The sequence below is a fragment of the Penicillium canescens genome (assembly GCF_028828765.1).
Source record: "Penicillium canescens strain IBT 15451 chromosome Unknown utg000004l_segment0_segment0, whole genome shotgun sequence".
Lineage (NCBI taxonomy): Eukaryota > Fungi > Ascomycota > Eurotiomycetes > Eurotiales > Aspergillaceae > Penicillium > Penicillium canescens.
The window spans coordinates 2710681-2735657 of NW_026703966.1; the positions used below are offsets into that span (position 1 = coordinate 2710681).

Sequence of the window (24977 nt, forward strand, 5' to 3'; positions counted from 1 at the left end):
AGACAACCTCCAATCACCCCCGTCATTCCCCGTCACCCCCGGCCCGGGACTACCTTCCCCCATGAACCCCCATGAACAGCCCAAATGAATCTTTTTTTGATTGCCAGGTTGACATTGTCATTTCTCGCACTTTGATAATGAGGAAGCTGGCGCTCTTATTATGAGATAAAAAGGGTTGCCCAATCTCTGCAATTCAGATGATTGTGGCATATAATAGGCCGTGGCAGGGTTGAAAACAGCTTCCTTTTCCGTAACCATCACAAATCACAGCGGAGTTATATTGGAAGGATGTAAAGTTTTTGGCATCTATGAGAAGTATGTAAAATGCGTCGAAGAGGCGGAATAATAGATATTCCGGTTCTTGGCCTAAGTTCCGAGCCGATTTTGAACGTGAGTTCTGATTGGGCAGAACCATCTCCGAGGATTTATATAAATCCTATAAGAATAGCGTGGAGAGTGATATAAGTACAGTTAAGAGAGAAGCTCAGGGGCTAGTTTAAGATGACCAACTCTTTGATTTTGCAATCCAATCCAGTCTCAGTAGGATTAGACAGACGGAAAAGTCGGTGTTTCGAACCACTTGTTCGCATGTGTAGAGATATGCCACGTTTCGTAGCTTATACTTCCTAGGTGGCAGTTGGGGTTGAAGTCCATGTACCTTGTACCTTCTCCAACCCCCACCTCCGCCAATAGTACTTTGGCTATTCTTATCGCCAGTTTACACACTAAACTGTTTGGAGGAAAAGTTACGCCCGGTGGGTTACAATTGGCCAATCACATCTCCAACCGCGCGCAAGATTTACCCAAAGTGATCCTGATGTCTGTCTGTGCGATATAAGAGTCTCGTCATATCCGTCCTTGAACGAAAATATCTTCATTAATTCACAATGGCGAACCTTCACCCCTTCGACCCCATCACCCCTGGGGAGATCCAATTGGCCGTCTCCGTCTTGGAGCCCGCCTTCCCCGGTGTCAAGCTGCGCTACAAGCGCATTGATCTCCAGGAACCAGCCAAACATGAAGTCGTTCCATACCTCGAAGCTGAGCGTCGGGGTGAAGTGCGCCCACGCAAACCAGCTCGCTTGTTGATGGTCCTCTTCCATCGTCTCGATAACGGGTCTTTCTTCAAGGCCTTGATCAACGCCGACACCAAGTCTATCGTGTCAGCAAAGGAGCTGCCCAAGGATGTCCAGGGCCCAGTCGATATTGACGAGATGATCGAGATCGAGCAGCTTTGTCTCGGTCACCCGGCTGTCAAAGCTGAGATTGAGAAGCTGAAGCTCCCGGCTGGCCACACGGTGTGCTTGGATCCGTGGATCTACGGCACTGAGGATGTCAAAGAGACCCGCCGCTTGTTTCAGTGCTATATGTATATTGTGGCCACGGACCATCCTCAGAATAACCAGTATTCCCTGCCTTGCCAGTTTTCACCTGTCTTTGACGGCATCACCCGCCAGCTTGTTCGCATGGACTATCTGCCTGGCGGTGCAAGCGCTCAGACGAACGAGACACAGCCTTGGAAGCCAGTGCCCACTGTTCAGTATGCTCATGAATTGCTCGATGAGCCCCTGCGTACAGACCTGAAGCCCTACATTGTCCAGCAACCGGAGGGCGCGTCGTTCAATGTCATTGGCAATGCCGTGTCATGGCAGAAATGGCGTTTTAGAGTGGGCTTTAACAACCGAGAGGGCCTCGTGCTTCACAATGTGACCTACGATGGTCGTAACACCTTCTACCGGCTCTCTTTCTCTGAGATGACGGTTCCATACGGCGGTATGTTCATCACACTCCCCCTCAATGATTATATCTAACAATTTAGACCCTCGCCCTCCTTACCACCGCAAACAAGCCTTTGACGTCGGCGATGTCGGCTTCGGTATCACAGCTAACCAGCTCACCCTCGGCTGCGACTGTCTCGGACACATCAAGTACTTCGACGGCTACCGCACAGACGCACAGGGAGCCCCGATCCAGCTTAAGAACGTCATTTGCATGCACGAGCAAGACAATGGCCTCCAGCATAAGCACACAAATTACCGCAGCGGTGCAGCAACAGTCGTCCGCAACCGCCAACTCGTCGTTCAAATGATCTGCACAGTCGCCAACTACGAATACATCTTCGCATTCATCCTCGATCAAGCTGCCAACATTGAGCTCGAAGTGCGAGCAACAGGCATTCTCTCCACAGTCCCCTTCGACAACCAAAACGGCGAAACAGTCCCATGGGGCACAAACGTCGGACCGGGCGTCATGGCTCCCTTCCACCAGCACATGTTCTCCCTCCGCATCGACCCAGCGCTCGACGGCTTCAAAAACACAGTCTATTACGAAGACAGCGTTCCAATGCCTGAAGATGACACGAACCCGTATCTAGTCGGCTACACAACCGAGCAAAATGTCATAAAGTCTAGCGGCAGCGCTTCGACTAGCGTTGAACGCCACCGCGTGTTCAAAATTCGCAACGATCATATTATCAACCCTATCACGCACCATCCCATTGCCTATAAGCTGCAAACCTCGCCGAGCCAGATGCTCCTCGCGCACCCGAACTCATTCGGCGCGAAGCGCGCTCGCTTTGCTACCCGCCCTATCTGGGTAACTAAATACCAGGACGACGAGCTCTACGCTGCTGGCGAGTTCACAAACCAGAGCAAGCAGTCTGATGGTGTGGAAGTATGGGCTGGACGGAACGATACCGTTGAGGACGAAGACCTTGTTCTCTGGCATAGTATGTTATCCTCTTATCCCTTTTTTTGCAATTTGTTGCTGTGTGTTGTAGCTAACCAGTTTACAGCTTTCGGTCTCACTCATAACCCGCGCATCGAGGATTTCCCGGTTATGCCCATGGAGCGTGTTAGTGTCATGCTCAAGCCGGATGGGTTCTTTACTAAGAATCCTGCGCTGGATGTGCCGGCTTCTAGTCAGTCTTTCAATAAGTCGACTTTGCACCCTGAGCCGGCTTGCTGTGCGACTCCTACAAAGCCCAAGATGTAGATATCTTAGTTGGTATAGTCAATTTAAGCGAATGAACAAGGCAGGATTAACACGAAATATTTCTCTGGCCATAAAAATAGATTCCAAGGACGGTGGTATCAAAGAGTGATAAGTGAAAGCAATTGTATGTACGATGATAGTGGATTCCTCTAAAGGATTATCTTAGTCCAACCGAATACAAACCTTAGAGAAATGTGTTTCTGACCCTCCAAATATCCGAACGCCTCCTTAGCATACCGAAACCCAAAGATCTTCTCACCAACCACAGGCTTGATGCCCTTCAACTCAATAAACCTATTCATCTCAACAAATTGATCCCGGGTTCCAAGCAAAGACTCCTAGCAATACACACATTCAACATGCAATCCATCAGAGAAGGCACGGCAGCCGTCCTCAGATTGAGCAAGCATTGTCGTCAGTGCGATGACCCCATTCGTATTAACAGCCTTGAATGATTGAGGGAGCGTAGACAGACCGCCAACATCGACGACGATATCAACGCCTTTCCTGTTGTATATTAGACTCTTTGCTGTCTTGCCCCAAGCCGAATCAGTACGGCAATTAATAACATGGTTAGCACCCAGAGCTCTGAGGCGGTCCGCCTTGGCATCTGAGCTTGTCGTCGCGATAACTGTTGCGCCAACCGCCACGGCGAACTAACATCAAATTAGCATATATCAATGCAACATATGGGAACACGATCATCGTACCTGCAACGCAGCAATACAAACACCACCGGAGCCCTGCAAAATAACAAAACTCCCCTCTTTAGGTACATGCCCAGCAATTCCGAATAGGGCATTCCACGCCATCAACCCGGAACATGTCAATGTACTCGTCTCGATGAAATCTAGGGTTGATGGCATAGAGACCAAAGCGGTTTCATGGAATACACCATGTGAGCAGGTGCTGTCCCAGTCCGGAATCGATATCGGAGAAGCTTGGGACTTCGGATGCTGGGAGTTGTGAGACGAGATGTGTGCAGACCTTGTCGCCTGCTTTGAATTCTTTCACCTTGGTGTCAGGCTACCAAAGCCCTTTTGGTCTTCTAAGACCCAAGCAGTGGATGTTTGAGCTGGCATATTGAGCATAGGAGAATGAAGAAGGGAGAAACTGTAATGCACATTGATAAGATGTTTGAGTTGTAACTTTGCCGAAACTTGAATCAGCTGGGATCACCCCGCGGCGCCCGCCACGAGTCAGTCACTCCACAGGTGGAACCCCAAGTACATCATGAAGAACACAAGTCAATAATACTGTAGTAAATCGAACCCTTCATCCCATATCGTAATGCTAGTTCCCGATCTCCAGAATCCAATTCACGGCAGAAACAATTTCTGTCTTGCGCGCAAAAACCTTGTCTATGAGCACACGGTGAACCTCCTCATCACGATCCATGCACAAATCCTCAATGACAGTTACGCGATAATCCAAATCCATAGCCTGACGCACAGTAGAGAGCACAGCACCACTAGTAATCAAACCAGCAACAACGATAGTCTGGGCCTGGAAGCAGCGCAGGATCATATCGAGTTCAGTCGCGAAGAAAGCCGAGATGCGGCGTTTCATGATGACCACTTCGTTGTCGGTGGGAGCCACGGCTGGGTGCACTTCCACTGATTCCATACCTTGCTGGTATTCGCCGCGTGCAGCGACGGCTGGGACGGAGGTGTTGTTTGCGTTGTTTTCTGGGTAGCCGGGGCGGAAGCCGGTCACCACGTGGACAACTTTGATGTTGGCTTTGCGGGCTGCAGCCAGGGTTGAGGATAGACGTGTTAGATAGCTCTCTGTGTTTTCCAGACGGTCGATTACGCCGCGTTGGACGTCCAGTATGAGAAGGACCGTTTTGTCCATTGTTGCGGTTGTAGGATTGGGGTATGGTGGGATTGGGCGTGGCGAGGTTGAGCAGAATGAAGAGGAAGAATTTGGGAAGGGAGAGATTCGATTTATGGCAGAAATAAATCAAAAGTGAGTGTGGTCGTCAGTGTTGAGGTTTGATGCTCAGACGCAGTTCAGGCATCGCGGATCCCGGTCCCGGGATACAGAAGTGAGGAAACTACGTTGACGGCCTCATCGCACATTCGGCGTAATAAGTATTGAAAGGTAATAAAATTCATCTATATACAAGAAGATGAGTGCTTTTGGGTGAGGTATCATACGGTACAGGATTTTGACATCGGACAAAGGTCAGAGGAAGGGAATACAGAGAGCCAAACGGGGTATCTCAGTCAGCCCTCTGCTTCTTAACAGACATAAATTTCGTCAGAATATCAACCTTGGCTTTTAGTTGGGCATTCTCCTTCTCTAACTCGCAACGATCAATCATCAGAGCGTCCCTCAATCTTTTTCGGGTGCGAGGTGTCCCATCAAGGCACCCATCCAAGGTGTCACAGTGCCTTTGGGCAGACATGACTAAACCACACGGTTCTGAGTCTAGAGACTTTGGCCTGGCCGACTTGGGGGTCTTCGGCGCGGTCTTTGGTCGCCGTGGTGTCCTTGATGGAGTCACCGATTGAGAGACATGAGAGACACTGGCTGAATCATTCTCGATTTCGCTCTCATTGTCCGATGAGCTGTCGCCTTCAGTATGATCGTTTGTCGAAGGGTTAATGTCCTCCTGTTGGCTGTCGGGGAATTGCACATATGATGGCTCGACGGTGGAATCTCGCTTCCCTACCTCGATGGTGGGAAGAATCGGCAGAGACACACTCGTCCGAGGTGTGGATTCTGCACTGAGGGTACATGATGTCATGGGCGTCTGGTCCATAGGACTTCTGGAGCGTGCGCGAGGCAAGCCAGGGCCTCTGTTCGCAATCGAGTCTGTTTCGTCTGGCACAGCCGTAGGTCGCTTCCCTTGCAAACAGTTGCGAAGACGATCTTCATCTAGCGGGATGAGACAGCTCTTGCGCCAGTACTCTGTGGCTTCCTCTGCTCTCTTGGATGAGTTGATCTCCCCCTGTATCCATCTGGCGAAGTCCTCCACCTCCATTGAGACCTTCTGTTTGTCCACAAACTTCTGCATCATCGTATCTGTATAGCTCGCTTTCATAGCCCCGAGAGCAATGTTCTCCATTGGATTGAAGAATTTCTGGTCATTCTGAGGGAAAGGAAGGCAAAGAATGCTCTTCTTCCAGCAATATTGCTCAAATTCCGGGCTCACGCTAAACCGACGGGACACCAGAAGAATTCTCCATCGAGGGGAGCCGTCAGATCGAGGTGGAGGTCTGGTTTTGGGCTCGAAAATATTCCTAAGCCAATCCAATGCATGTGCATACTCAGCCCAGCCTGACTCGTTGGAGGAAATAGTAATTGTTCGAAAAACCCGGGTCTGGGGAGGATCCTTACTCCTGCAGACAATGTAAGGAAGCAGGTGTCTCCCTCGAGACGAACAACAGTGGATAACAGAAGAAAATTGGCGTTCTTCGGCTCGCGTGGCCGTTCTCTTTGGTCGACCAAATACTAGGTTGGTCTTCTTGTATATGCTGGTGCGATATGCAGCCTCTGCCAAGGCGTGGACATCTTCGGTAACGACCAGGTGTTGGAGCTTGAAATCTCTGTATATCGAAAAGAACTTCTCGGCGCTATCGTTCTGGTGCCCTCTCTGTATTCTTTCTGAGTCTCGCTCGAATTTTGGTTCTTTAAAAAGCTCGGACAATTCCTTATTGTTCCTCACGAAACTGGTCTGCCATCCGATGCCAAGGTTTTGCCGCCGCTGCTGGGTATCTCCAGGGAGTAGATTGAAATACGCATTGGCAATATCCTTAGTCAACGAGGTATATGGATCGAACCCGTGCTCAATCCAACGCTTGACATGCTTAACAATGTCTTGTCCCTCATTTTCCGACACAAGCTGGAGACCCATGACAGCCGATTTCTTTCGCAAAGCAGCACCAGAAATGTTAACGGCAACTTCAATTGCAATTGTGCGAGATGGAGGTGCACCTTCAACAGTCAACATGAGCAGTCGAGAGGTTTTTCTGAATGTATACAGTTCATAAAACAACAACTCGATAGACAAGTACACGGGTGCAGGGGAAGGAGTCAGGAATAGAAAGGCATGCCTCTTCCAGAGAGCAGAAGAAAAGTTTGCATCGAATGTTGCGCCCTGGGGCTGGGAAAATTGATCAAGTGCCCACCGCATTAGCTTGAAAATAGACCAGTTCACATCACATTATTGCTGCGTTTTGTGTGGCTGTTTGAGCTCTGTTTGTTGCGAAGCTATCAACTCTGGTGGATGCAGTCCCACTCCACTGTATGAAAGTGGAATAGCGCGAAGGAATCCCTGTCAAAACCAACGATAGACCTATATGGCCCCGAGGATAATGGCATACAGTACTTGACGGTTGCTCTCAGTAAATTGGACAGATTGTTTCGCAGTCTGAGGGCATCATTTCAATTGACAGTCGGTCAAGGCATCGTCAATGATTGTTTCACGGGGCGGGCTTGGCGGAAAGGGAAGACCCGGCGCAGGACTCCCGGCCCTAAGACCTGTCAAATTGTCTTTTTGGCTTCTCTCCTTAACGAAAATTTTGATCATTTTGGCGGATCGTCTCACCGGAGTAGATGAGCGTTGCTATTGTTGTGTCGCACGAAGCACTCTATAGCAAATCATGCCCCAAGTGCCAGACTCAGATAGTAGTCGCGGGTTGGTTCGAGTAGCCCAGGCCAATGCTTGTGGCTATAGAACAGGGCTCCACGCGTATCTACCGAGTCGGCAGCCAAGATGAACCATCTTCAATTTATCAAAGCTTGAGATTGAAGTTCTGATATAGACAGGAAGACAAAAACAAGACCCCGAATAGTTCCCAAGTTCCGTGGAACGAACCACCCTGTGACCAGCTTACATAACAACCATTACGTCGTTGCCAGAAAGCATAAAGAAACAATTTCTCGCCCTTCCACATCTCCAACCCTATAATGGCTACTATAACCTCCTCAAGGAGCCAACACATCATCGCTCACATGTGTCGAGGAATCCCGGCCTGACGTACAGTACCAACCATGGCGCAGTCAGTCCCAATCACGCACGGCGGCCAGAGTAAGTGCTTCGATTGGAACCGTCAGCTTGAATAGATGCTGACTACGGTGTATCGCAGATCTGCTGGACTCAGTAGCAGCCCTGAATGGCCGTGTCTTCGACACCGATCCTGTCATTACCTACATGCTCCTAGATCTCTCTCGGAAAGAAAGACTAGCTTATTTACCGACATACTGGGCAACGTTAATCAAGTCCGCTTTGTGGAATGACGCTCTGATCACAGAGGCAGATGGTTGGAAGGCTGCGTCGGTTCTTCTTCCGCCAGGTCGATACCTTGATAATGCTTGGAGTCTGCTTTGCGCCGGCTTTTTGGGCGTGTTGTGGAGGATTGGATTTCCTGGGTTTAAGGTACGGTTTGCAGGGCTGGAATATGTCCAAAGGGGAAGAAATTTAAGTTTCTATGCTAATCTGGAGTATCATATAGCGTCTTTGGTATGAATTCTCTGGCATGACGGACAATGCAAAGAGGAAAGGTCTGCACGGGCAGAAGCGCTACTACTACATCTTCAGCATTGGAACCGAGCACGAGCACCGCGGCAAGGGTAAGACACTCATTACCCGCGTCGCGTCCTTTTTTTTTTTTTTTTTTTTTTTTTTTTTTTTTTTTTTTAATACTGATACTTCCCAGGACTAGCAAAAGCTATCATGCGGGATCACCAGCGGACAGCCGAAGCAGACAATCTCCCCATCTGGCTCGAGGCGACAACCCCAAGCTCACGTGGTCTTTACCTCTCAATGGGCTTCGAAGAAGTCGAGGAGATTGTACTTGGGAAGGGCAAGGTTGCTGCTGATGCGAGTCTTCAGCCTGGTGGGCCGGGGATTCCCTTGTGGGCAATGGTGTGGTGGCCTGCGTCTACTCCTACTTCTGGTTCATAAGACCGGAGCTCTACTCCTGGAGTTATCGTTACGGCTATTCATAGTATATATTCAATGAACAACTTTCAAGAGGTGGGCACGTGCATTGCTGTATATACAATATCAAACTGGGGATGGTAGAACCTCATATAAAGAGGTCAACTTTGTAAATCCAACAGTCCATGCCACGCTGCTTTCCATAAAATGAATATTTCCCTCTCCCACACCCTGGGGACTCGACCATGTTGAAAATTGCAGTCCTGTTTGGGTTACAGGCCAAGGTGGGTAAGGTGGGGGCGGATGATCGACAGTTGCGAATTTTGGTTGTTCAGGGGAAGTCTCCATCACCAGGACAGGAGAAGTCTTTGCAGGATGATCCGGACCAGCTAAATCATGAGTATCAAATTAATTTTGGAAATATTTTACATCTACCTCCATCTTCACTGTCTTTACAAATACTCAGAGAGAAAAAAAAGCATAATGAACCATCAATTATCATTAAACCGCATTATAAATCATGATTGCTTCCGTAAGGATATAAGAAATTCATAACAAAAAACTCACTCACAGCGCCTTAAGCAACTCCTGAATGATCGGCAAGAAGCCGGTAACATCATCGATCAGGAGAGTAGTCTCATTGACGAACTTAGGCGTGAGCAGGTCACTAGCGTTATCCAACAGCGAACCGATCTCCGAAATAGTAGCTGGCTTGAGCAGCTTCTTCACCTCGGGCATCACATCCGGCAGGTATCCAAGCAGATCCTTGAGAGAGCTGATGATAGACGGGGTGAGGAGGCCGTCGGCGTTCTCGACCAGGTCGGAGGTATCCGCGACGAAGGCGGGTGTGAGCAGGGTTGTTGCGTTTGTCACGATGTAGCCTAGGTCTGTGATAATGGTCGAGTTCAGGAGGGAGCGCTTCAGGTCTGGGACCAAGGGGACGACGTCGCCGAGGAGTTCCTTCAGGCCGGACACCAGGGATGGCGAAAGGAGGTCGTCGGCGCTGTCGATTAGGCCGGTGGTCTCGTTGACGAACTTGGGGGTCAAGAGGTCGTTGGCGTTTGTCAGGAGCGAGCCGATGGCCGAAATGGTGTTCTTGGTCAGCAGAGACTTGATCTCGGGGATCAGAGGGGTGACGGCGCGGAGGAGTGACTTCAGGCTGCTGGTGAGGTCTGGGGTGAGGAGGCTGTCGGCCTCGCTGACCAGGCTCATGGTCTCGTTGACGAACTTGGGGGTGAGGAGGTCCTCGGCGTTGTTCAGGAGTCCGACGATAGACTTGATCATGTCCTTTGTCAAGAGTGACTTCAGCTCGGGAATCAGAGGAGTGATGTCGCCGAGCAGAGACTTCAGGCTGTTGACCAGGTCGGGAGTCAGGAGGCTGTCGGCATTGTCGATTAGGCTGGAGGTCTCCTTGACGAACTTGTCGGTGAGCAGTTCGTTGGCGTTGCTCAGCAGGTTTTCGATCTCCTTGATAGTGTCGGCCTTGAGTAGACCCTTGAGCTCGGGCAGGAGAGGAGAAATCTGGGTCAGCAGGTCCTTGAGGCCGCTGACGACAGCTGGGGTCAGAAGGTCGCTGGCCTCCTCGATCAAGCTAGAGGTCTGGTTCACGAAGCTGTCCGTCAGGAGACCATTGGCGTTGCTGAGCAGAGTCTCAATCTCCTTGACATTGCCCTCAGTGAGGAGACCGCTAGCCTGGTTGATGAGAGGACCGGCCTGCTTGATGAGCTTGCTGGTAGTCGAAATGAAGTCAGGGGTGAGCAGCTTGTTGGCGCCCGACAGGAGGTTCTCGATCGCCTTGACGTTGCCCTCGGTGAGGAGACCGCTGGCCTGGTTGATAAGAGGACCAGCCTGCTTGATGAGCTTGCTGGTAGTCGAGATGAAGTCAGGAGTGAGCAGCTTGTTGGCACCCGAGAGGAGGTTTTCGATCGCCTTGACGTTCTCGTCGGTAAGAAGGCCGCTGGCATCGTCGATGAGAGGGCTGGCCTTGCCAATGAGATTGGTGGTCTCCTCGACGAACTTCTCCGTGAGCAGCTTATTGGCGTTGTCGATCAATGTATCGGTCTTCTTGACGAATCCAGAAGTGAGGAGGTTGTTGGCGTTGTCGATGAGGTTGTCAACCTTGTTGACGAACTGAGTGGTCAACAGGCCGTTGGCGTTGTTGATCAGGCTCATAATCTCCTTAGTGTTCTGCTCGGTCAAGAGGTCGTTTGCATTGTCGATGAGGCCACCGACCTTCTTGGAGAAGTCAGCAGTCAAGAGGTTGTTGGCATTGGCAACTAGGCTGCGGATATCGGTGTCGACGGGAGGAGCGAGACTAGTAGACAAGTACTTGAAGGTGTTGGTAACCTCGCTAAGGAAGCCAGGGTCAAGGAGGTTTCCTAAACCTTCACCGAGTTCTCCGAGCCCACTGCCGCCGAGCAGGTTCTTGAGGGCGCCAGAAAGGGCGTCGGAGGAAATTCCGCTAGATGAATCAGAGGAAGAGGTAGACTTGGTGCCGGAGGTGCCCTCGGAAGAGGCAGCAGAAGAGGTTGCGCTAGCCTGGGTGGTCTCTGCAGCCGAGTTACCAGTAGATCCAGAGCCAGTCGAAGAACCACCTCCGACGATACCGACAACACCATTGACAGCAGATTCAATGGGGTTAGACTGTCCCGCCGACGCGGTAGGGGCGTTCTTGGCAGAAGCAGTGTCCTCCTCCTGACTAGGAGCAACAGTGTTGGCTGCGGGCTTTGCTGTATCAGCAGCGGCAGTAGTAGGATCCGCAGCAGGGGTATTAACCGCCTGCTGGTTGGCCTGGTTTACCGCCTGCTGAGTGGTTGTGGCAGCATTATCAGCCTCATTGTTGGCATTCGCATTGGCATTTGAGTTGGCCGAATTGGCGACAGGCGCAACAGTACCAGCAGCAGCAGAAGCTGCAGATGGTGTTTGTCCTGTCACGTTGACCGCGAGCAGGAGCGCGGTAGTCAAAACTGGCAAGAAACGCATGTTGTGTTCTCCAAGCTACTTCTCCTTCTGATTGGTATGTTGTCCGGCCCGGTCCAATGGCCTCGATTCCGCAAACCTGTCGTTCAAAGGTTTGTTGCAACGGAAGAGCCTTCAGGAGATCAAAAAGCCATTGCTGGAGCGGGCGAGCTCTTTATTTGGACTGTGGGTGCCGATCCAACACCCAGACGCGGTCTATCACCGCAATGGCACTAGCATAGTTTTTCGCTAGCTCCTTCTCCCGAGGAGATGGGATCGACACCGAGGCAGATGGCTACCATGTGATGAGCCTTGCTCATCATAACTCCACAGTCTAGTGTATAGGACGTGCCTGGGAACTAGATAGGGATCGGCACTACTAGCTGCAGGGCCAAAAGCAAAGGCATCTTGCTCCCGAGGTACGGAGTCAGGCACATGTGCGCCTTTTGGTTGCAGGACCAGTTCTCAAGCTGCGTATGGCGTATCGTCCATTATGCGGGACTTCGGAGGCTCAAGCGTGCGGAAGCGGGGGTCCCCACAGCGACTTGGCTCTGGTGAGAGTGTGTGAGTTGGGAGTTGGCAAGGAACAAAAATGAGGGGGCTCGGAGTTAGCCTCAAAGCGGTAAGGAGCGGCATTGATCTATTTCGTCTTCCCCAGTTGTTCCACCATCTCTCACCAACAATTTCCCGATGCAGGTACTAGACCGTCTCCGACGTCAGCGGAGAAATGTAAACGGATTGATGGCTTGGAATTAGCTGCAAATATTGTGAACCGGTTCCCTACAGTACCCCAACACCCAAATTGAGGCTTTGTCCAGGGGTCCAGCTCTCTCTTTTTAGTGCCTCATTTCGCCCTCCATAAGCACGCCTCTGTATTTTGGTCAGGACTGTTGAGTAAATTGGTCTTATGTAATTGAAAAGTGAGACAAAAGAAATGAGGATAGACGAGTCGATCCGGTTGCATCTAGTGACCGAGTCACCGCGGGCTATGAACCAATATAGATAGGATCGTCTCCTCGCTAAACCCCGAGTGGAAAGCTTAACTGTTCATCTTTGTTTGCTTCTTTGCCTTCTCCCTGATCTTAATCGTTACTAGTTGAGTAACAATGTAAGTTAACTCCGTGCTAGAACATGTATGAGATCCCAATCCTCCATCTATAGACACTATATTACATAGAATCTATACCGCACTCCTCCAAGAGCCTCTCCTTTCTCCCCGGAACCCAACCACAATCCGTGGACGCCTTGAAATCAAGCCACCAATCCAGCGCTTTTTCGTGATTGGCCAAATTTCCGCGAAGCAGATCCTTCCACTCTTTGGCCTCTTGGTCCAGTCCAACCACCGCAAAGGCAAACTCCTACCACACAGCAAATATCCGGATCTTTCCCAATCAATAATACCAGTCAGTTCATAGGCCGTAGGATCCACCATAATGTTGCAACTCGTTAATCGCCATGAAGAACGTCCAAGGTGCAGGATTAGGCATACGATCCCGGAGCCGCACTCTCACAGCCTGCGGAACATCCAAGCCATTCATATCCAAAGACTTCTCCAATTACCTCCAGCTCAGCCGTCTTCAGCGGCCCATGGGGAACCTGACAATCCTCATTCCCCTTCCCCGGAAAAAGAAACCCACAGTGAAGCGGTGACCCATCCACACTCCCCATCGTCTCCGACTGGAACGGGCGGAGCTGCCCCAGATACTCCGCCGTACAGCGAGCCAATTCCTCCCGAGCGCACTACGGCATGGATGACCATATTTTCTCCAGCGGGACCCCAGGCACCCGCTCGACCATGGTGAAGTGCAGGGATTTCTCGGTCCAGTCCTGCGCCACGGTCGGGACGGGGATGGTAGTATTCGCTTGAAGGAAGTGGGTGCTTATGACCTCATAAGTGGGATCGGCCCCACGATCTTTCAGGATGTATTTTGTGCCGAGGGCCTAGTGGCCTCGATCGCCTGCGCCGTTGAAGAGGTGCACGTTTCTGATGTAGTGCAGTGGCTTTGTTCCTTGGGGGTCCAGTTGCGGGCGGGACAGGAGGCATCTGATTCTGTCATTGTTTAATTTAGTTGTTAGCGAGTGACTATTGATGATGTGACTTTAGACTATTGTCTCAGATTGAGGAGTGTAGATCTGGGGGTTTCCGGGGATTGAGGATATCACAAGATAGTCTGCTCGGTCTTTTTTTGGCGGTGTGGGGGTTGGACAAACTTGGGTATACGAGTGTCATGCAGTTGAGCTGTGATGTCTCACATCTATATTAACTGGATCTGCTTGGTGGCTTGAGATCTGTGGCATCGGACGTTATTAAAAAGCCGCTGTTGGCATCATCGTGGACATCGTGGACGTCGTGGACATCGGATTCAACTTTCACCTCAGTCGTCTCCTTTTGGCGCTCTTCTTGTCTGCGGTAGCTATGATGCTGAGTGTGGTTAGATGGTGACATTTCATGCAGCTTAACCTAATGCAGGGTACCGAGAAAGCAAAGTGTGTCTATGAAAAGCAAATGACATGTCCTATAAGCTATCGATCAGCCACAGTGACGCACATTGCTTTTGCTAATAGGAAGGCATGAGTGCATACAGCAAGTTATCTCACCCAACAGCAAACTTGCTGGCGTGCCTTAAAGATAAAATCATCAACAATAACAAGTGCAAAAACAAAACGTACTAAAATCTTAGGAGCTATTGTATCCATCTCACCAATCCAGATGGAGTTTACTTCGGCGAAGGGCAGTAGTATTAATAGTACAACCTTAGCGAGAAATGGCCATGGTAGACTGCCAATTCACACTGTTTGGCTTGATCTTCAAAGATCAACCAACTTTAGTCGATCTAGTCTAGTATTTAAGCGAGCACAAAACACCTCGAGGTTCCAAGAAAGAGCTTACTAGATGTTTCGACCAATTCCAATAGCCAGTTTAAGCGGTGAAGGTATCCTTGGGTTGTACCTCCATATTCTCGTTCATGTTTGGCCCAAGGGGATAGGCTTAGCGGGTTTCAAAGGCGATTGCAATCAACATGAATCTAGGTATCTTTTAGGGTATAAAGTCAAGTCACCACCAGATGTGCTTATATTAAGTTGCTTTCTGTATTCTGCATGAGGATTTAAGCGAAATGCAACTTCATTTATAGCCGCATCTAGAATACTCCCTAAGCCCTAGATTATGCACCCCCGTCATTCATCCGGACGTGTCACAATGTCTAGAAGGGCAAAAAAGCAAGTTATAAAGACTCCTTTCTGGATCAAATACTCTAGCATATTCCGTTCTTCTATACGAGCGTAGCACGATATATTAATTGTCACTTTGCCGTAAGGGGTTCCTTTTAAAGCAAATTGGACCTTAGTGTGCCAAAAATATAACATGGGACCATATAAAGCCTCATACGATCGAGTATTTTCGCTATGTCCATTCACTCCTTACATAATGTCTTCGTGAACATCATGCATTGACAATCCTTCAAGAGCCATAAACAACAACACCAGAAACCACTCTCGGCCGAAGAGCATCTCACGTTCTTGATCAGACGATCAAACGAACAGCATACTTTCGTAATATTCATAAAGGTCTCGGTGCCGAATGCTTACACCCTACATTCTGGAAATATTGAAGACTAGAAGATTAAAACTACAGGATATATAGCCGACGACGACCGGCCGGAACACACCGATCTCAACCCCCAATCCAATATCCCAGAGATAAGATGACAGAACACCCAATAACCCAACCTCATACGAGCATACGTAAACTAATCGAGAATTTATCGATAGGGCCAGAAAAAAGTAAGCAACAGGGGTATGGTATCGAGTCAGAATCGCACGACGTGCAAGCCAAACAAGAAACGCATGGTAGCCTGAAATCAGAAAATCAAGTGATTTATCTGATAGTCCCATCCCTCGCGTCGCGTGTTCCCTATCAAAATTACCTAAATCAGAGAGATCTAAACTTATCAAGATGAAAAGCAGTAAATGTACCTGGTACACGGATTATCTCCACAACAAATGCTCCCCGAAACCGTTCAAAAAGTGGGCCCGAGGCCATAAGCACAGTCGATCAGACGTGGTAATATATGCAAGGGAGGACACTAGCACTAGCAACGCCCCATGTTACAGCGCTTATATCTACATATATAGTAGTCACCAGGGTCTAGAGGAGTTATGCAATATGCACGTCAAGTAAAGTGACAAGTCAGAGATGGAGGATCCGGGGATATCTCGGCCGGCCGAAGCTGAGACTCCACTCTACAAGAGCCGCGAGAGGAAAGAGAGAAATAACAGGCAATAATAGGCCCGGAGGGATGAAATTGGGAGGTCAGGGCCGAGATGGTCCGGGTAGATCGGATGCCCAAGCCAGCTCTGGAGTGGCTTGTTCACTTGATTTATGGTGTGTTCAGGCCTGGATGTCCTGCGATCCGACATTCCATCGGCCGAAGTACTATTTAGCTTTTTTTTTTTTTTTTCCCACTGAACTTTGGATTTCTCGGTGACGGAGATCCATTTAAGGATGTGCCGAGAACCTGCGCGAGCGTGTTTTTTCTACTTTCCTACTTTTCTACTTCTTTGCTTCTGTTACTTCTTTGCTTCTTTTACTTCTTTGCTTCTTTTTGTCTTTTCTTCTTTGGTGTGACCTTCCAATAGTGACTTTGGACTTTTGGAGTGGATACATGTGTATAGCATAGAAAGTGCTGATTTCACAGGAAATGGGCAGGTATTGTATATTCCCGATGCCATGTCCTCCCCAACGCCTGCGCAGAAAGGAACGAAAAATGTGAGAGAAGATAATAAAGCGACAAAAAGATATACGAAGCAAGTATATGAGCAATCAGACAATAGGGTCCTTGCCGATCATGCTGGGGAATAACATTACGTCCGACACACGGCCTAGGATATTCCGCATGTTCAGACCTTCGCCCGCCTGCTTGTTTGGTCCTGCCGATGCGACAGGCAAAGGATGGGGACTCACATCGACAGAAGGAGGCGATGGCAAGATTAGGGGCGAGTATGTCTGACTAGATGTCGAGGACGTCGTCGCGGTCTTGCGAGCGCGGAAGGTGTCGCGGATCTCGCGCAGAGCGCGGAGCGAAGAAGAGAGATGTTTGGCTGAATCGGTGCGGTTGTTCTGGTCCTCGTCACCATCGGCATAGACGTGGTCCGCGAGAACCATCTCCAACCGGTCGATTAACTGCCAAGTCTGTGTGCTGTCGTCATTCGTGATGAGCAAAAAGGCTGATGCGATGCTGCGCTGCAGACTGATCCATGATCGTGAGCAGTGAGGGTTGATCTCGTGCAGCTCGACAAAAGCTTCGATGGTGTTGACCAGGCTACCGATACAATCCTCGCGGATTACGGCACGACGCTGATCGTCTAAATGCGCATGCGGATCAAGGGAGACACGACAGAGGACGGAAAGGAGATACGACGAGTGCAGGCGCAGCTCGGTGCGCTCGATATGGTCGGCCAGAGTGTGGCAATTCTCTCGATATCTTAAATGAGGAGTCGCTTCAGCGAGGATGCGTTGAATCTGGTGGTTACACTCTCGGATCTCATGGACCCGTGGATGTGAAGAACCGGGAAACATGCGAGAGCGCAAAACCTCCAAGGACACTGATACAATGCGACAAAGGGTTTCGAAATATGACCGATGACCCGGCATTGACTTGGGGTCGAATGGGATCTCAGGTTGACTGACCATGGTGATGGCTGGTCGGTCATAGGCAAGTGAGAAATGACTGTTCTGAAAGGCCATTGTCCACCTGGAGATTGTGAGCGTGAGATCAACATGCCAATAAAATGAGAAGCCTACCAGACACGCCTTCGCACCGCTTGCTCTGCGACTGAGAACCCTGTCGACTCGACATGAAGTCCTAGAACAAGACACATTCGTTCCGTCATACCTAAGATTGGTTAGCTGACCAATTCATTGACACGACCCCGGGAGCGGTTGACACATACCAAGCAAGGTATACGATGCACCTGCATTCATGTTGTATGAAAGTACGTTGCTAATAATGAGCAAAATTTGAATTACTTCTATAGTGGGCTGCGATACATAATTCAACATCCGAAGACACTGATATGCGCAGGATACTTCACAAAATTAGCATGACACCCGCAGTCTTTTGGAACAATAACGTACCGTATACCCACGAGGTCAACTCACGGTCACTCTCTGGAATGTCCGACAACTGGCACCCTGATGCAAGAACCGCAAAAAGCAGACTGAGAAAAGCCAAATCCATACCAAACGGCTTTACCAAACCGTTGGCATCGGGTTTATATACACCCCCGGCTCGTCGTCGACCCTCAAGAAGTCGAGTTGTATGCCGTTCTAACTGTGGAATGTCTGAAAGTACCGGATACAATACCGATCCTATATCTCGATAAAACGCCAGGAATCTGGAATCTAACATCAGCATGCATAAAGAATACCCGCCAGAACACAACTCACTGAAAACACTGCTCATCGTCTGGAAGAACCGCGCACACCCCGGCAATATTGAAAGTAAACGGATCAGAAGACCACAGATCCACAAAAGGATATGCTGCCGACTCATTGCCCAATGCAAGCTCAGCGAGAAGGTCATCCTGAGGTAGCGCCTGCGCCATGTCCTCCGACCTCTTCGATTTATCCAAGATATCAACCAAAGCCGACCGCGACCCAAGATGAACCGCACCCGTCTTCAAGACATTCGCACCATAAACACCTTCCGACCGTAGCGATGACTTTCGATCAACCGACTCAAGATCTGTCGGCTTGCGAGTGGAATGTGCCTGGAAAAGCGAGTGAAGACTACCCATAATCTGTTCCATTGCGACCATTTTGGCGTTGATCTCGTCCCATTCCGCCTGCGAGATGTCAATTACGTCCGGTAAATCCGGATCAGCGCTGGCCCGCGTGGCCGCTTCGGGCGCATACGAGGCATCACGGGTCGGTGCTGAATGGGCATACTGCGAGATCGTGGGAGAGACAAACGTTGTCGGTCGTAAAGGTGTGGAGGAGGCAGTGATGGCGGTAGCAGGAATAGGTAGTTTCGCAGAGGGTGGACGACCGTAGGAGCAGGTGAAATTGCGTTTGGTGCAATTGCTGCATGGAGAACCGCGATCGCAGCGGACTTTGCTCGCTCGGCATGGTAGACAGGTCTTGCACTCGCGCGGTCGGCGACGAATAGGATAGGTCGGCATGATGTGGAATTTTCACGTCACAGCCGGAGCCCCGCGATCGACAAGAAAAGGATGGGACAGGCTGCCTGTGGCGAGCGGACAATAAGAGGGAGCGGCATAGGACGTAGATCGTAGAGAGAGAGTTCTGAAAATGGACAGCTCTTACTGGGCCGGACAACGGCGAATCGGTACAAAAAGACTATCGGGGCTAACGGTGCCTATCACCAGCTAAGAGGTCCGTGTGCTGCCCCGGATTGTCCACGACGGGGGTTATTCCCAGAACCGAGGAGAGGGTAATTGGAGGAAAGAGATGTGATGAGTCACAATTGAGTGCCGAAGGTTCCCGTATAGCATCGGACAGAGAGGTGAAGTTGGAGGAGAGAGATGAAGTGCCGTGTTGAGTGGATGATCTCATAACCAGCTCGTTCCTTGGTTCGACCTTACCAAAACGGAGGTGACAGCGGCCCTGGCCTGATCCTATTAAGTTGAAGTATAAGAACATGATTTTCATTGCATATATTCAGCAGATATTGACAAGATAGTTTGACGGTTTGATCCCGAATGGATTACATATACTGCAATTAAAGCTGCTAACTCTCATTGGGCGATGTCGTTCCCATAACTCCCATACGGAAAATCTGTTAGGTGAAGAGATGCATCAAGTCATAATTTTCTATAATGAAAAGGTATCACTGGTACACTTATAACTACTGAGGATTTCTCCAATGGCTATAGGCTTGAAAGCGCAGCACCGCTCGGAGATGCCGAGCTACGCCAACTACCCACAGTTATCTTTTCAAGACTGCGACTTCTTCTCTGAAACCTGGGGAACCACCCACCAATCATGCCATCGAGACTTCGAGCCAACTTCAGGAACAACAACATCCAAGTTGAGAGGTTTGCTCTCATCAGAAGAGGCCGCGAGTGCCTTTTTAACCGCCTCGATGGTCAGACTGGTGCCAATGCAGGCACGCATGGTATCCTTGACATCACGCTTCCAGTCCTCTTCAATGGCTACAGGAACCGCCTTAGTCGGAGCGGAGGGATCGTCGATGAATGCACCGTTGGCAAGGGTGGCCTCCCATGCCTTTCTCGCTTCAGTGATTGCCTTGGAAGCGCGCTCCAGGATGGTGATATCAGAATCACCCTCGAGGGCCGCCTCGCGCTTGTATTCATCGTAAGGGACAAGCTCTGGCAAAGTAATGGGAATAAATGGCTTCATGCGGATTTCGTAGCGGAGGCGGTCGCTGGAATATGCCTGGGAGGAAGAGGCGGACGGGAGCACATTGTGCCGAGCCAGCACCACGTACAATGCATGCAAGGCAATTGCAAAGGCATCGACCGCAATTATGTGGGTGGTCAGTCTCTCCAGAGCATGGAATGATTTGTGGAATGCGGAAGCCTTTTGCGAAGAGCTTCCTGTGCGCGTGCCAGCAGACATCAGGTCTCGTTTTCGTGCAGCAACCGTGAACGTGCGAATGCGATCAATGTGGCCGAGGTGTGTTGAGCAGACATGTGATAGATACCAGTACATGCCCGGTAGCTCTTCTGGGGAATAGATCGAGAGCTCAAAGCCCATCTGGAGAATGAGTCGAAAATGGACAAGCTTTTGGTTGTATGCCCAGCTGCTCAGTGGGAAAGACCAGGTCGGCTCGCCGCCTTGGAATTGCAATGGTGGCTCTGCGCTCAATGTACGAAGCTCGAGGTCAAGTTCTTCCGCCTGTTTTAATATTAGTATGACAGCCAGTTGTCGAAAGAAAAGAGGGAATGACTGACCTCCATTTGCAAATTATCCCAATCGACGATGGTATGGCAAATTGTCCGCCTGACACGACAACGGTTGAGACAGGCACATCGCACGGTATCCACGAATGGCTGAGCGAATCGTTTTAGGAAGCCATCCATCTTCTGTGCAATCTGGAACCGAGGATCGGAAGGCATTTCAACTTCATCGATGTTGGCCTCGAGTAGTATACTCGCAGGCAGGACAAGTTCCGCCAAGTCATCAAATAAGAAGTCCTTGACAGGCACGGTGCCCAGAATGGTCATATTGCTAACGATCAATGCTTGAAGGAGACAGCGAATGTAGATTGAGGGTTGCGGCTTTCTTGAAAGCAAGGTCCAGACAGCAGTCTAGTACATTCGTCAGAACAAATCCATAATGAACTTTTGCAAGCACATACCTTAAAATTGCTGGGACCGCGATAGTCAAGCATCTGCTGCATATCTATCGCATCCTGGCACAACCGTTTCATATGAGCCAGGGCATCATCATGGCTGATGTGCACCATTGGACGAGGCGGCACGGTGCTCGCCAACTTGCGCTGGATTTTTAAGCTGAAAGCCTCTGGCACTGGCTTCCCTAATGAGACAGACTCGGTCAGAGGTCCCAGTTGAGCGATACATGACGCAAAGTTCTCCGTCGATCTGGTTTCGAGAACTTCAAGATCTTGATCTAATGCAGACAGGAGCTCGTGTCGGAACAGTAGCCTGCATCGGATAGCTTGTTTGAGCTTCTCATCAATATCCGTCTGGTCTCCAACCCAGGCAACCGCCTGGTCCAGCAGACGGTGGAAGTGGGAGATGTCGAACGCAGATAGCAGGTTCCGGTTGTAGAGTTGACTGACGAAGTCCTCTTCCTAAATGGCAAATGAGATTAGCAACAGTCGGGCTAGTAACCAGCCGACTCACTTCATAATAATATTCAGTGGTCACCCGAGCATGGACCAGGTCGCATGCCTTAACCAGGGCAAGACAATAAGCTCGCAGCACAAGGCCGACTAAAGGCGAATCACTTGGAACACGGTCAAAACGAGCGTCCTCCATCGTCCTAGGTACTGGCCACAATAATCTGTCGAGGTAGATGGACGTGAAGAGAGTCTGCGACAGAGGGTGTCCCTTATGCCATGCCACCTGTAATCATATCAGCAACTGCGTCGTCATTGCAAACGTGGATTTATTCCCACCTCATGGCACAGCAACTGGTCCATCAAGCCCACAATCTCCTCTGGGGTCAATGGCTGTCGTACATCGTAGTTGTCTTCTAGCGCCTGCGCAAGATTTTCGCCGGGTGCAATATAGCCGCTATCCATCTTGGAGTCCATAATCTGTATCGAATCGACCGTCGTCAGTGGCAATCTCGTATGTTTCACACTCGGTGAGAAAGCTGACGCACCTCCAATGCGCCCACGGCCTCGAATAGCGTGAACATCTCATCTTTCACGAGCTGGCCACCATGTAGCTCTATAACAACAGGTAATTAGAGATGAAGATATGTTTCCAGAGGAAAAGACTTACTGGAGGCGGCGTCTGTAAATTCAGCGGTGATGTCGCGCGGCACCGCGGACTGAACGACCCGCGGACGGGGAACGCGAACCTCATTGTTCGGCAGCATCACAGAGGAAAATCCAAGGATCTGCAGTCCACTGGCGACTTATCCTCGCGTGGACAATGATTTAAAGCTCCGCAGGACGGGTTCGAGGTAATTCGGCGAATCGAGGGGGAGGGTGGGGGACTGTGAGCGGAGGAAAAAGCGATTCGGGCAGTCGATAACCGGGCCCTTATGGTGACGTGCGACATCAAACCCATCACACTTCGGGCAGTATATGAATATCTTACGGGAACTATGCGACGAATTTATACATCGTATAAAATCAAAGACGAGTGCGATTTCTACGCTCTGTCCAACCAGACAGACCGATATTGCTACACATGTACAGTTCAATGCCTCTCCGGGCCCAAAACTGGCCCAAGTCCGTCACACTCGAGCCATCCATCCCTCAAAAGCTCCATTCTCTCGTTTCACGGGCGAAGATAGCTTATTTCTCGGCGGCCTGGGCGAGGGCAGCGTCGTTGGCCTGGGCGAGCGAGCGAACCTCACCCTGCTTGCCGTTCTGTTCATAACATGAACTTGTTAGCTGTGATTCGGACCGAAATGGAGCTGAAGCAGTTCACTAACCTCCCACTTGGCGAAACGGAGGTCCATCTGGCCGCGGCGCTCAGATGCGAGGCGGGCCTCTTCCTTGAGAGAGCGGCGCACGGTGCGGGCGGCGATGGCCAGGTAGCGGTTGTAGCTAAAGTCCGAGTTAGCATTCAATTACGTGGGTTGCCGTGGATCCATACGTCAAACCGGCGGCTTTCCAGGCAGCAGTCATTTTGAGGCGGATGGGAGGTGAATGGGTTGATTGAAGGGGTAAAAACGGTTCGGGTGAGTTTGGAAACGTTCGAACTCGGAGTATCGGGATGAGATCAATAATGCCGGTTCTCACCGCCCTGTAAATCACGTGCATATGACGAGTCACGTGTGGGTGTGAGGGCGGCGATATCACCCGCTTTCCGAGCCCTAACGACAACTTCGACTATGCCTTTACCTCCGGACGCCAAGAACCGTTTTAACAGCAATTGCCAACACAACCATGTCCAGAATAAGTATTTTTCTTTGCATCATAAAGTAAATGGCCCTCTGCTACGATACCGGGAAAAATTCAGAAGCTTTACTTATCTTGGCGGCGTTGCGTGACCAATATTATAATGCAGGTCGTTCCCGTGAGGAAAGCGTCGAAGTATCGCGGAACGTTCTATCAAAATAATCAACTTTCAGCACTTCAATCTGCCTGTTGGTTGCAATCCTCAACTAAAGTAACCATCTGAGGGCCTACAAAGCAAAACTTCTTGTTGAGAATGTTGTTCCAAAAGGCGATTGCGAGATTCCGTTTATCTACTGTATCTCGCGGTGGGCACGAAACGTTGCAATCCAAGTCTGGGACACGCCTGAAGTATACGTGTTGAGCCTCGAGGTCGAACGTCCCATACCCAAGCTCGCTCGAAGCAAATATTGCAGAGACCGCCCTCACATCTGGTCAGCTTTTTGAAAGTGCTCGACCTCCCCCCGGCATAAATCCCATCGATCCAAAACTTTCTCACTCTCCTTTCTCTTTCTCTCACCCTTCACCATTCCCTCGCGTTCTGGGTATACGCGCCCCCTTCCTTTCGACGTACACACCGTCGATCGCTTTCAAGCTTCAAGCAACAGGTAAGTTGCATTCATCTCCTCAAGGTATCGTGATGCCCATCTCCTTCATGCACGTACTTTCATTCCCATCATCACCATCCTCCTGCTCTTTGGCATCGCCACATCTTGCACATCGGTATCACAACGATCTGTTGATCACGCTGTCGATGGTCAAGTATGTTGGCTTGCTCGTGGCAGTCAGGCATGACTACCACGTGTAGACCTTGCTGTCGCTGTTCATTGAACCCTTCTTCCCATCCTCATCCTCCATTGCATAGTCGAGATCTCGCACATTCACTATCGCAATTTGCACGTGCTTCCCCATCTGCATCTACCCCAGCCCAAGATCCAGCTAGCAGTCTCTGCAAGCCTGTGGTCAATCATTCAGTCGCAGTTCCCAATCATGGGCAAGCGCTCTGCGCGAGCTCATGGCGGGGTATTTTGATGGCCGGTCTCTGGAGTTTCAAGCCCACGTTGTCTCAGCGTTCACGCTGAGCCTCACAAGCTTGCATAATTTCGCTGGTTGTTCGGGCTGTCTTTCGGCGGTCATGCAAACAAGCTTGAGACTTTGCATTTTGTACACTGTGCCACCATCTGGGCAGCTTCATGGTATACTCCAGCGGCACAGTGGAAGCTTTCAAGTCATCATTGCTTTGGGACCTTGCTATCCTTGCTGTTCTGTTTCCTGTGGCTGGCAAATGGTTGGCATGAGCTTGAATAAGCTCTGCATCAATGGCGCGCCACCTATTAGGGCTCATTCTGTGCCTTCTGGTGCCGCTGGCATTGTTTGGCCTATTCATGGGATGATTGCACTTTTTGTTGGATGTCCGATCGTAACTGCGATTGTTGCCATGTTCCTTTGACCCCATACTTTCCCACACATTCACCATACATTACGTTTGATCCTTTCATGAACAATTGCTAACCATGGCTGCTGGCATCAGATCGAAACCGAGAATCACC

The 24977-nt window shown here is 50.1% G+C and overlaps 11 protein-coding genes across 11 annotated transcripts; 2 read left to right on the forward strand and 9 right to left on the reverse strand.

Moving 5' to 3' along the window:
- Positions 1-887: 887 nt before the first annotated feature.
- On the forward strand, positions 888-3053 carry N7446_006391 (uncharacterized protein; the record flags this gene model as incomplete). Its single annotated transcript, XM_058515139.1, has 3 exons — positions 888-1773; positions 1820-2728; positions 2795-3053. The coding sequence occupies 3 exons, from the start codon at positions 888-890 to the stop codon at positions 2992-2994; spliced, it is 1995 nt and encodes a 664-aa protein (XP_058372317.1). The 3' UTR covers positions 2995-3053.
- A 90-nt stretch (positions 3054-3143) lies between these two features.
- N7446_006392 (zinc-dependent alcohol dehydrogenase family protein) lies at positions 3144-4076 on the reverse strand (the record flags this gene model as incomplete). The annotated part of the gene is given in 4 exon segments (XM_058515140.1): positions 3144-3332; positions 3345-3650; positions 3705-3981; positions 4009-4076. 4 exon segments carry the CDS (start codon positions 4074-4076, stop codon positions 3144-3146), a joined length of 840 nt encoding a protein of 279 aa, XP_058372318.1.
- Positions 4077-4287: 211 nt separating this feature from the next.
- On the reverse strand, positions 4288-4848 carry N7446_006393 (cysteine hydrolase family protein; the record flags this gene model as incomplete). The annotated part of the gene is made up of 1 exon (XM_058515141.1): positions 4288-4848. One exon carries the CDS (start codon positions 4846-4848, stop codon positions 4288-4290), a length of 561 nt encoding a protein of 186 aa, XP_058372319.1.
- A 370-nt stretch (positions 4849-5218) lies between these two features.
- Positions 5219-6952, reverse strand: N7446_006394 (uncharacterized protein; the record flags this gene model as incomplete). Its single annotated transcript, XM_058515142.1, has 1 exon — positions 5219-6952. The coding sequence occupies one exon, from the start codon at positions 6950-6952 to the stop codon at positions 5219-5221; it is 1734 nt and encodes a 577-aa protein (XP_058372320.1).
- Positions 6953-7995: 1043 nt separating this feature from the next.
- On the forward strand, positions 7996-8908 carry N7446_006395 (GNAT family N-acetyltransferase; the record flags this gene model as incomplete). Its single annotated transcript, XM_058515143.1, has 4 exons — positions 7996-8032; positions 8091-8380; positions 8457-8574; positions 8661-8908. 4 exons carry the CDS (start codon positions 7996-7998, stop codon positions 8906-8908), a joined length of 693 nt encoding a protein of 230 aa, XP_058372321.1.
- Positions 8909-9451: 543 nt separating this feature from the next.
- On the reverse strand, positions 9452-11866 carry N7446_006396 (uncharacterized protein; the record flags this gene model as incomplete). Its single annotated transcript, XM_058515144.1, has 1 exon — positions 9452-11866. One exon carries the CDS (start codon positions 11864-11866, stop codon positions 9452-9454), a length of 2415 nt encoding a protein of 804 aa, XP_058372322.1.
- A 1455-nt stretch (positions 11867-13321) lies between these two features.
- Positions 13322-13639, reverse strand: N7446_006397 (uncharacterized protein; the record flags this gene model as incomplete). Its single annotated transcript, XM_058515145.1, has 2 exons — positions 13322-13582; positions 13628-13639. 2 exons carry the CDS (start codon positions 13637-13639, stop codon positions 13322-13324), a joined length of 273 nt encoding a protein of 90 aa, XP_058372323.1.
- Positions 13640-14102: 463 nt separating this feature from the next.
- N7446_006398 (uncharacterized protein) lies at positions 14103-14288 on the reverse strand (the record flags this gene model as incomplete). The annotated part of the gene is made up of 1 exon (XM_058515146.1): positions 14103-14288. One exon carries the CDS (start codon positions 14286-14288, stop codon positions 14103-14105), a length of 186 nt encoding a protein of 61 aa, XP_058372324.1.
- A 2134-nt stretch (positions 14289-16422) lies between these two features.
- Positions 16423-19024, reverse strand: N7446_006399 (uncharacterized protein; the record flags this gene model as incomplete). Its single annotated transcript, XM_058515147.1, has 5 exons — positions 16423-17595; positions 17646-17736; positions 17795-17929; positions 17979-18238; positions 18291-19024. 5 exons carry the CDS (start codon positions 19022-19024, stop codon positions 16665-16667), a joined length of 2151 nt encoding a protein of 716 aa, XP_058372325.1. The 3' UTR covers positions 16423-16664.
- A 775-nt stretch (positions 19025-19799) lies between these two features.
- Positions 19800-22397, reverse strand: N7446_006400 (N-alpha-acetyltransferase 35, NatC auxiliary subunit; the record flags this gene model as incomplete). Its single annotated transcript, XM_058515148.1, has 7 exons — positions 19800-20723; positions 20780-21136; positions 21187-21642; positions 21695-21916; positions 21970-22110; positions 22179-22246; positions 22301-22397. 7 exons carry the CDS (start codon positions 22395-22397, stop codon positions 19800-19802), a joined length of 2265 nt encoding a protein of 754 aa, XP_058372326.1.
- A 424-nt stretch (positions 22398-22821) lies between these two features.
- Positions 22822-23157, reverse strand: N7446_006401 (ATP synthase subunit epsilon family protein; the record flags this gene model as incomplete). The annotated part of the gene is made up of 3 exons (XM_058515149.1): positions 22822-22896; positions 22962-23076; positions 23126-23157. 3 exons carry the CDS (start codon positions 23155-23157, stop codon positions 22822-22824), a joined length of 222 nt encoding a protein of 73 aa, XP_058372327.1.
- Positions 23158-24977: the final 1820 nt, after the last annotated feature.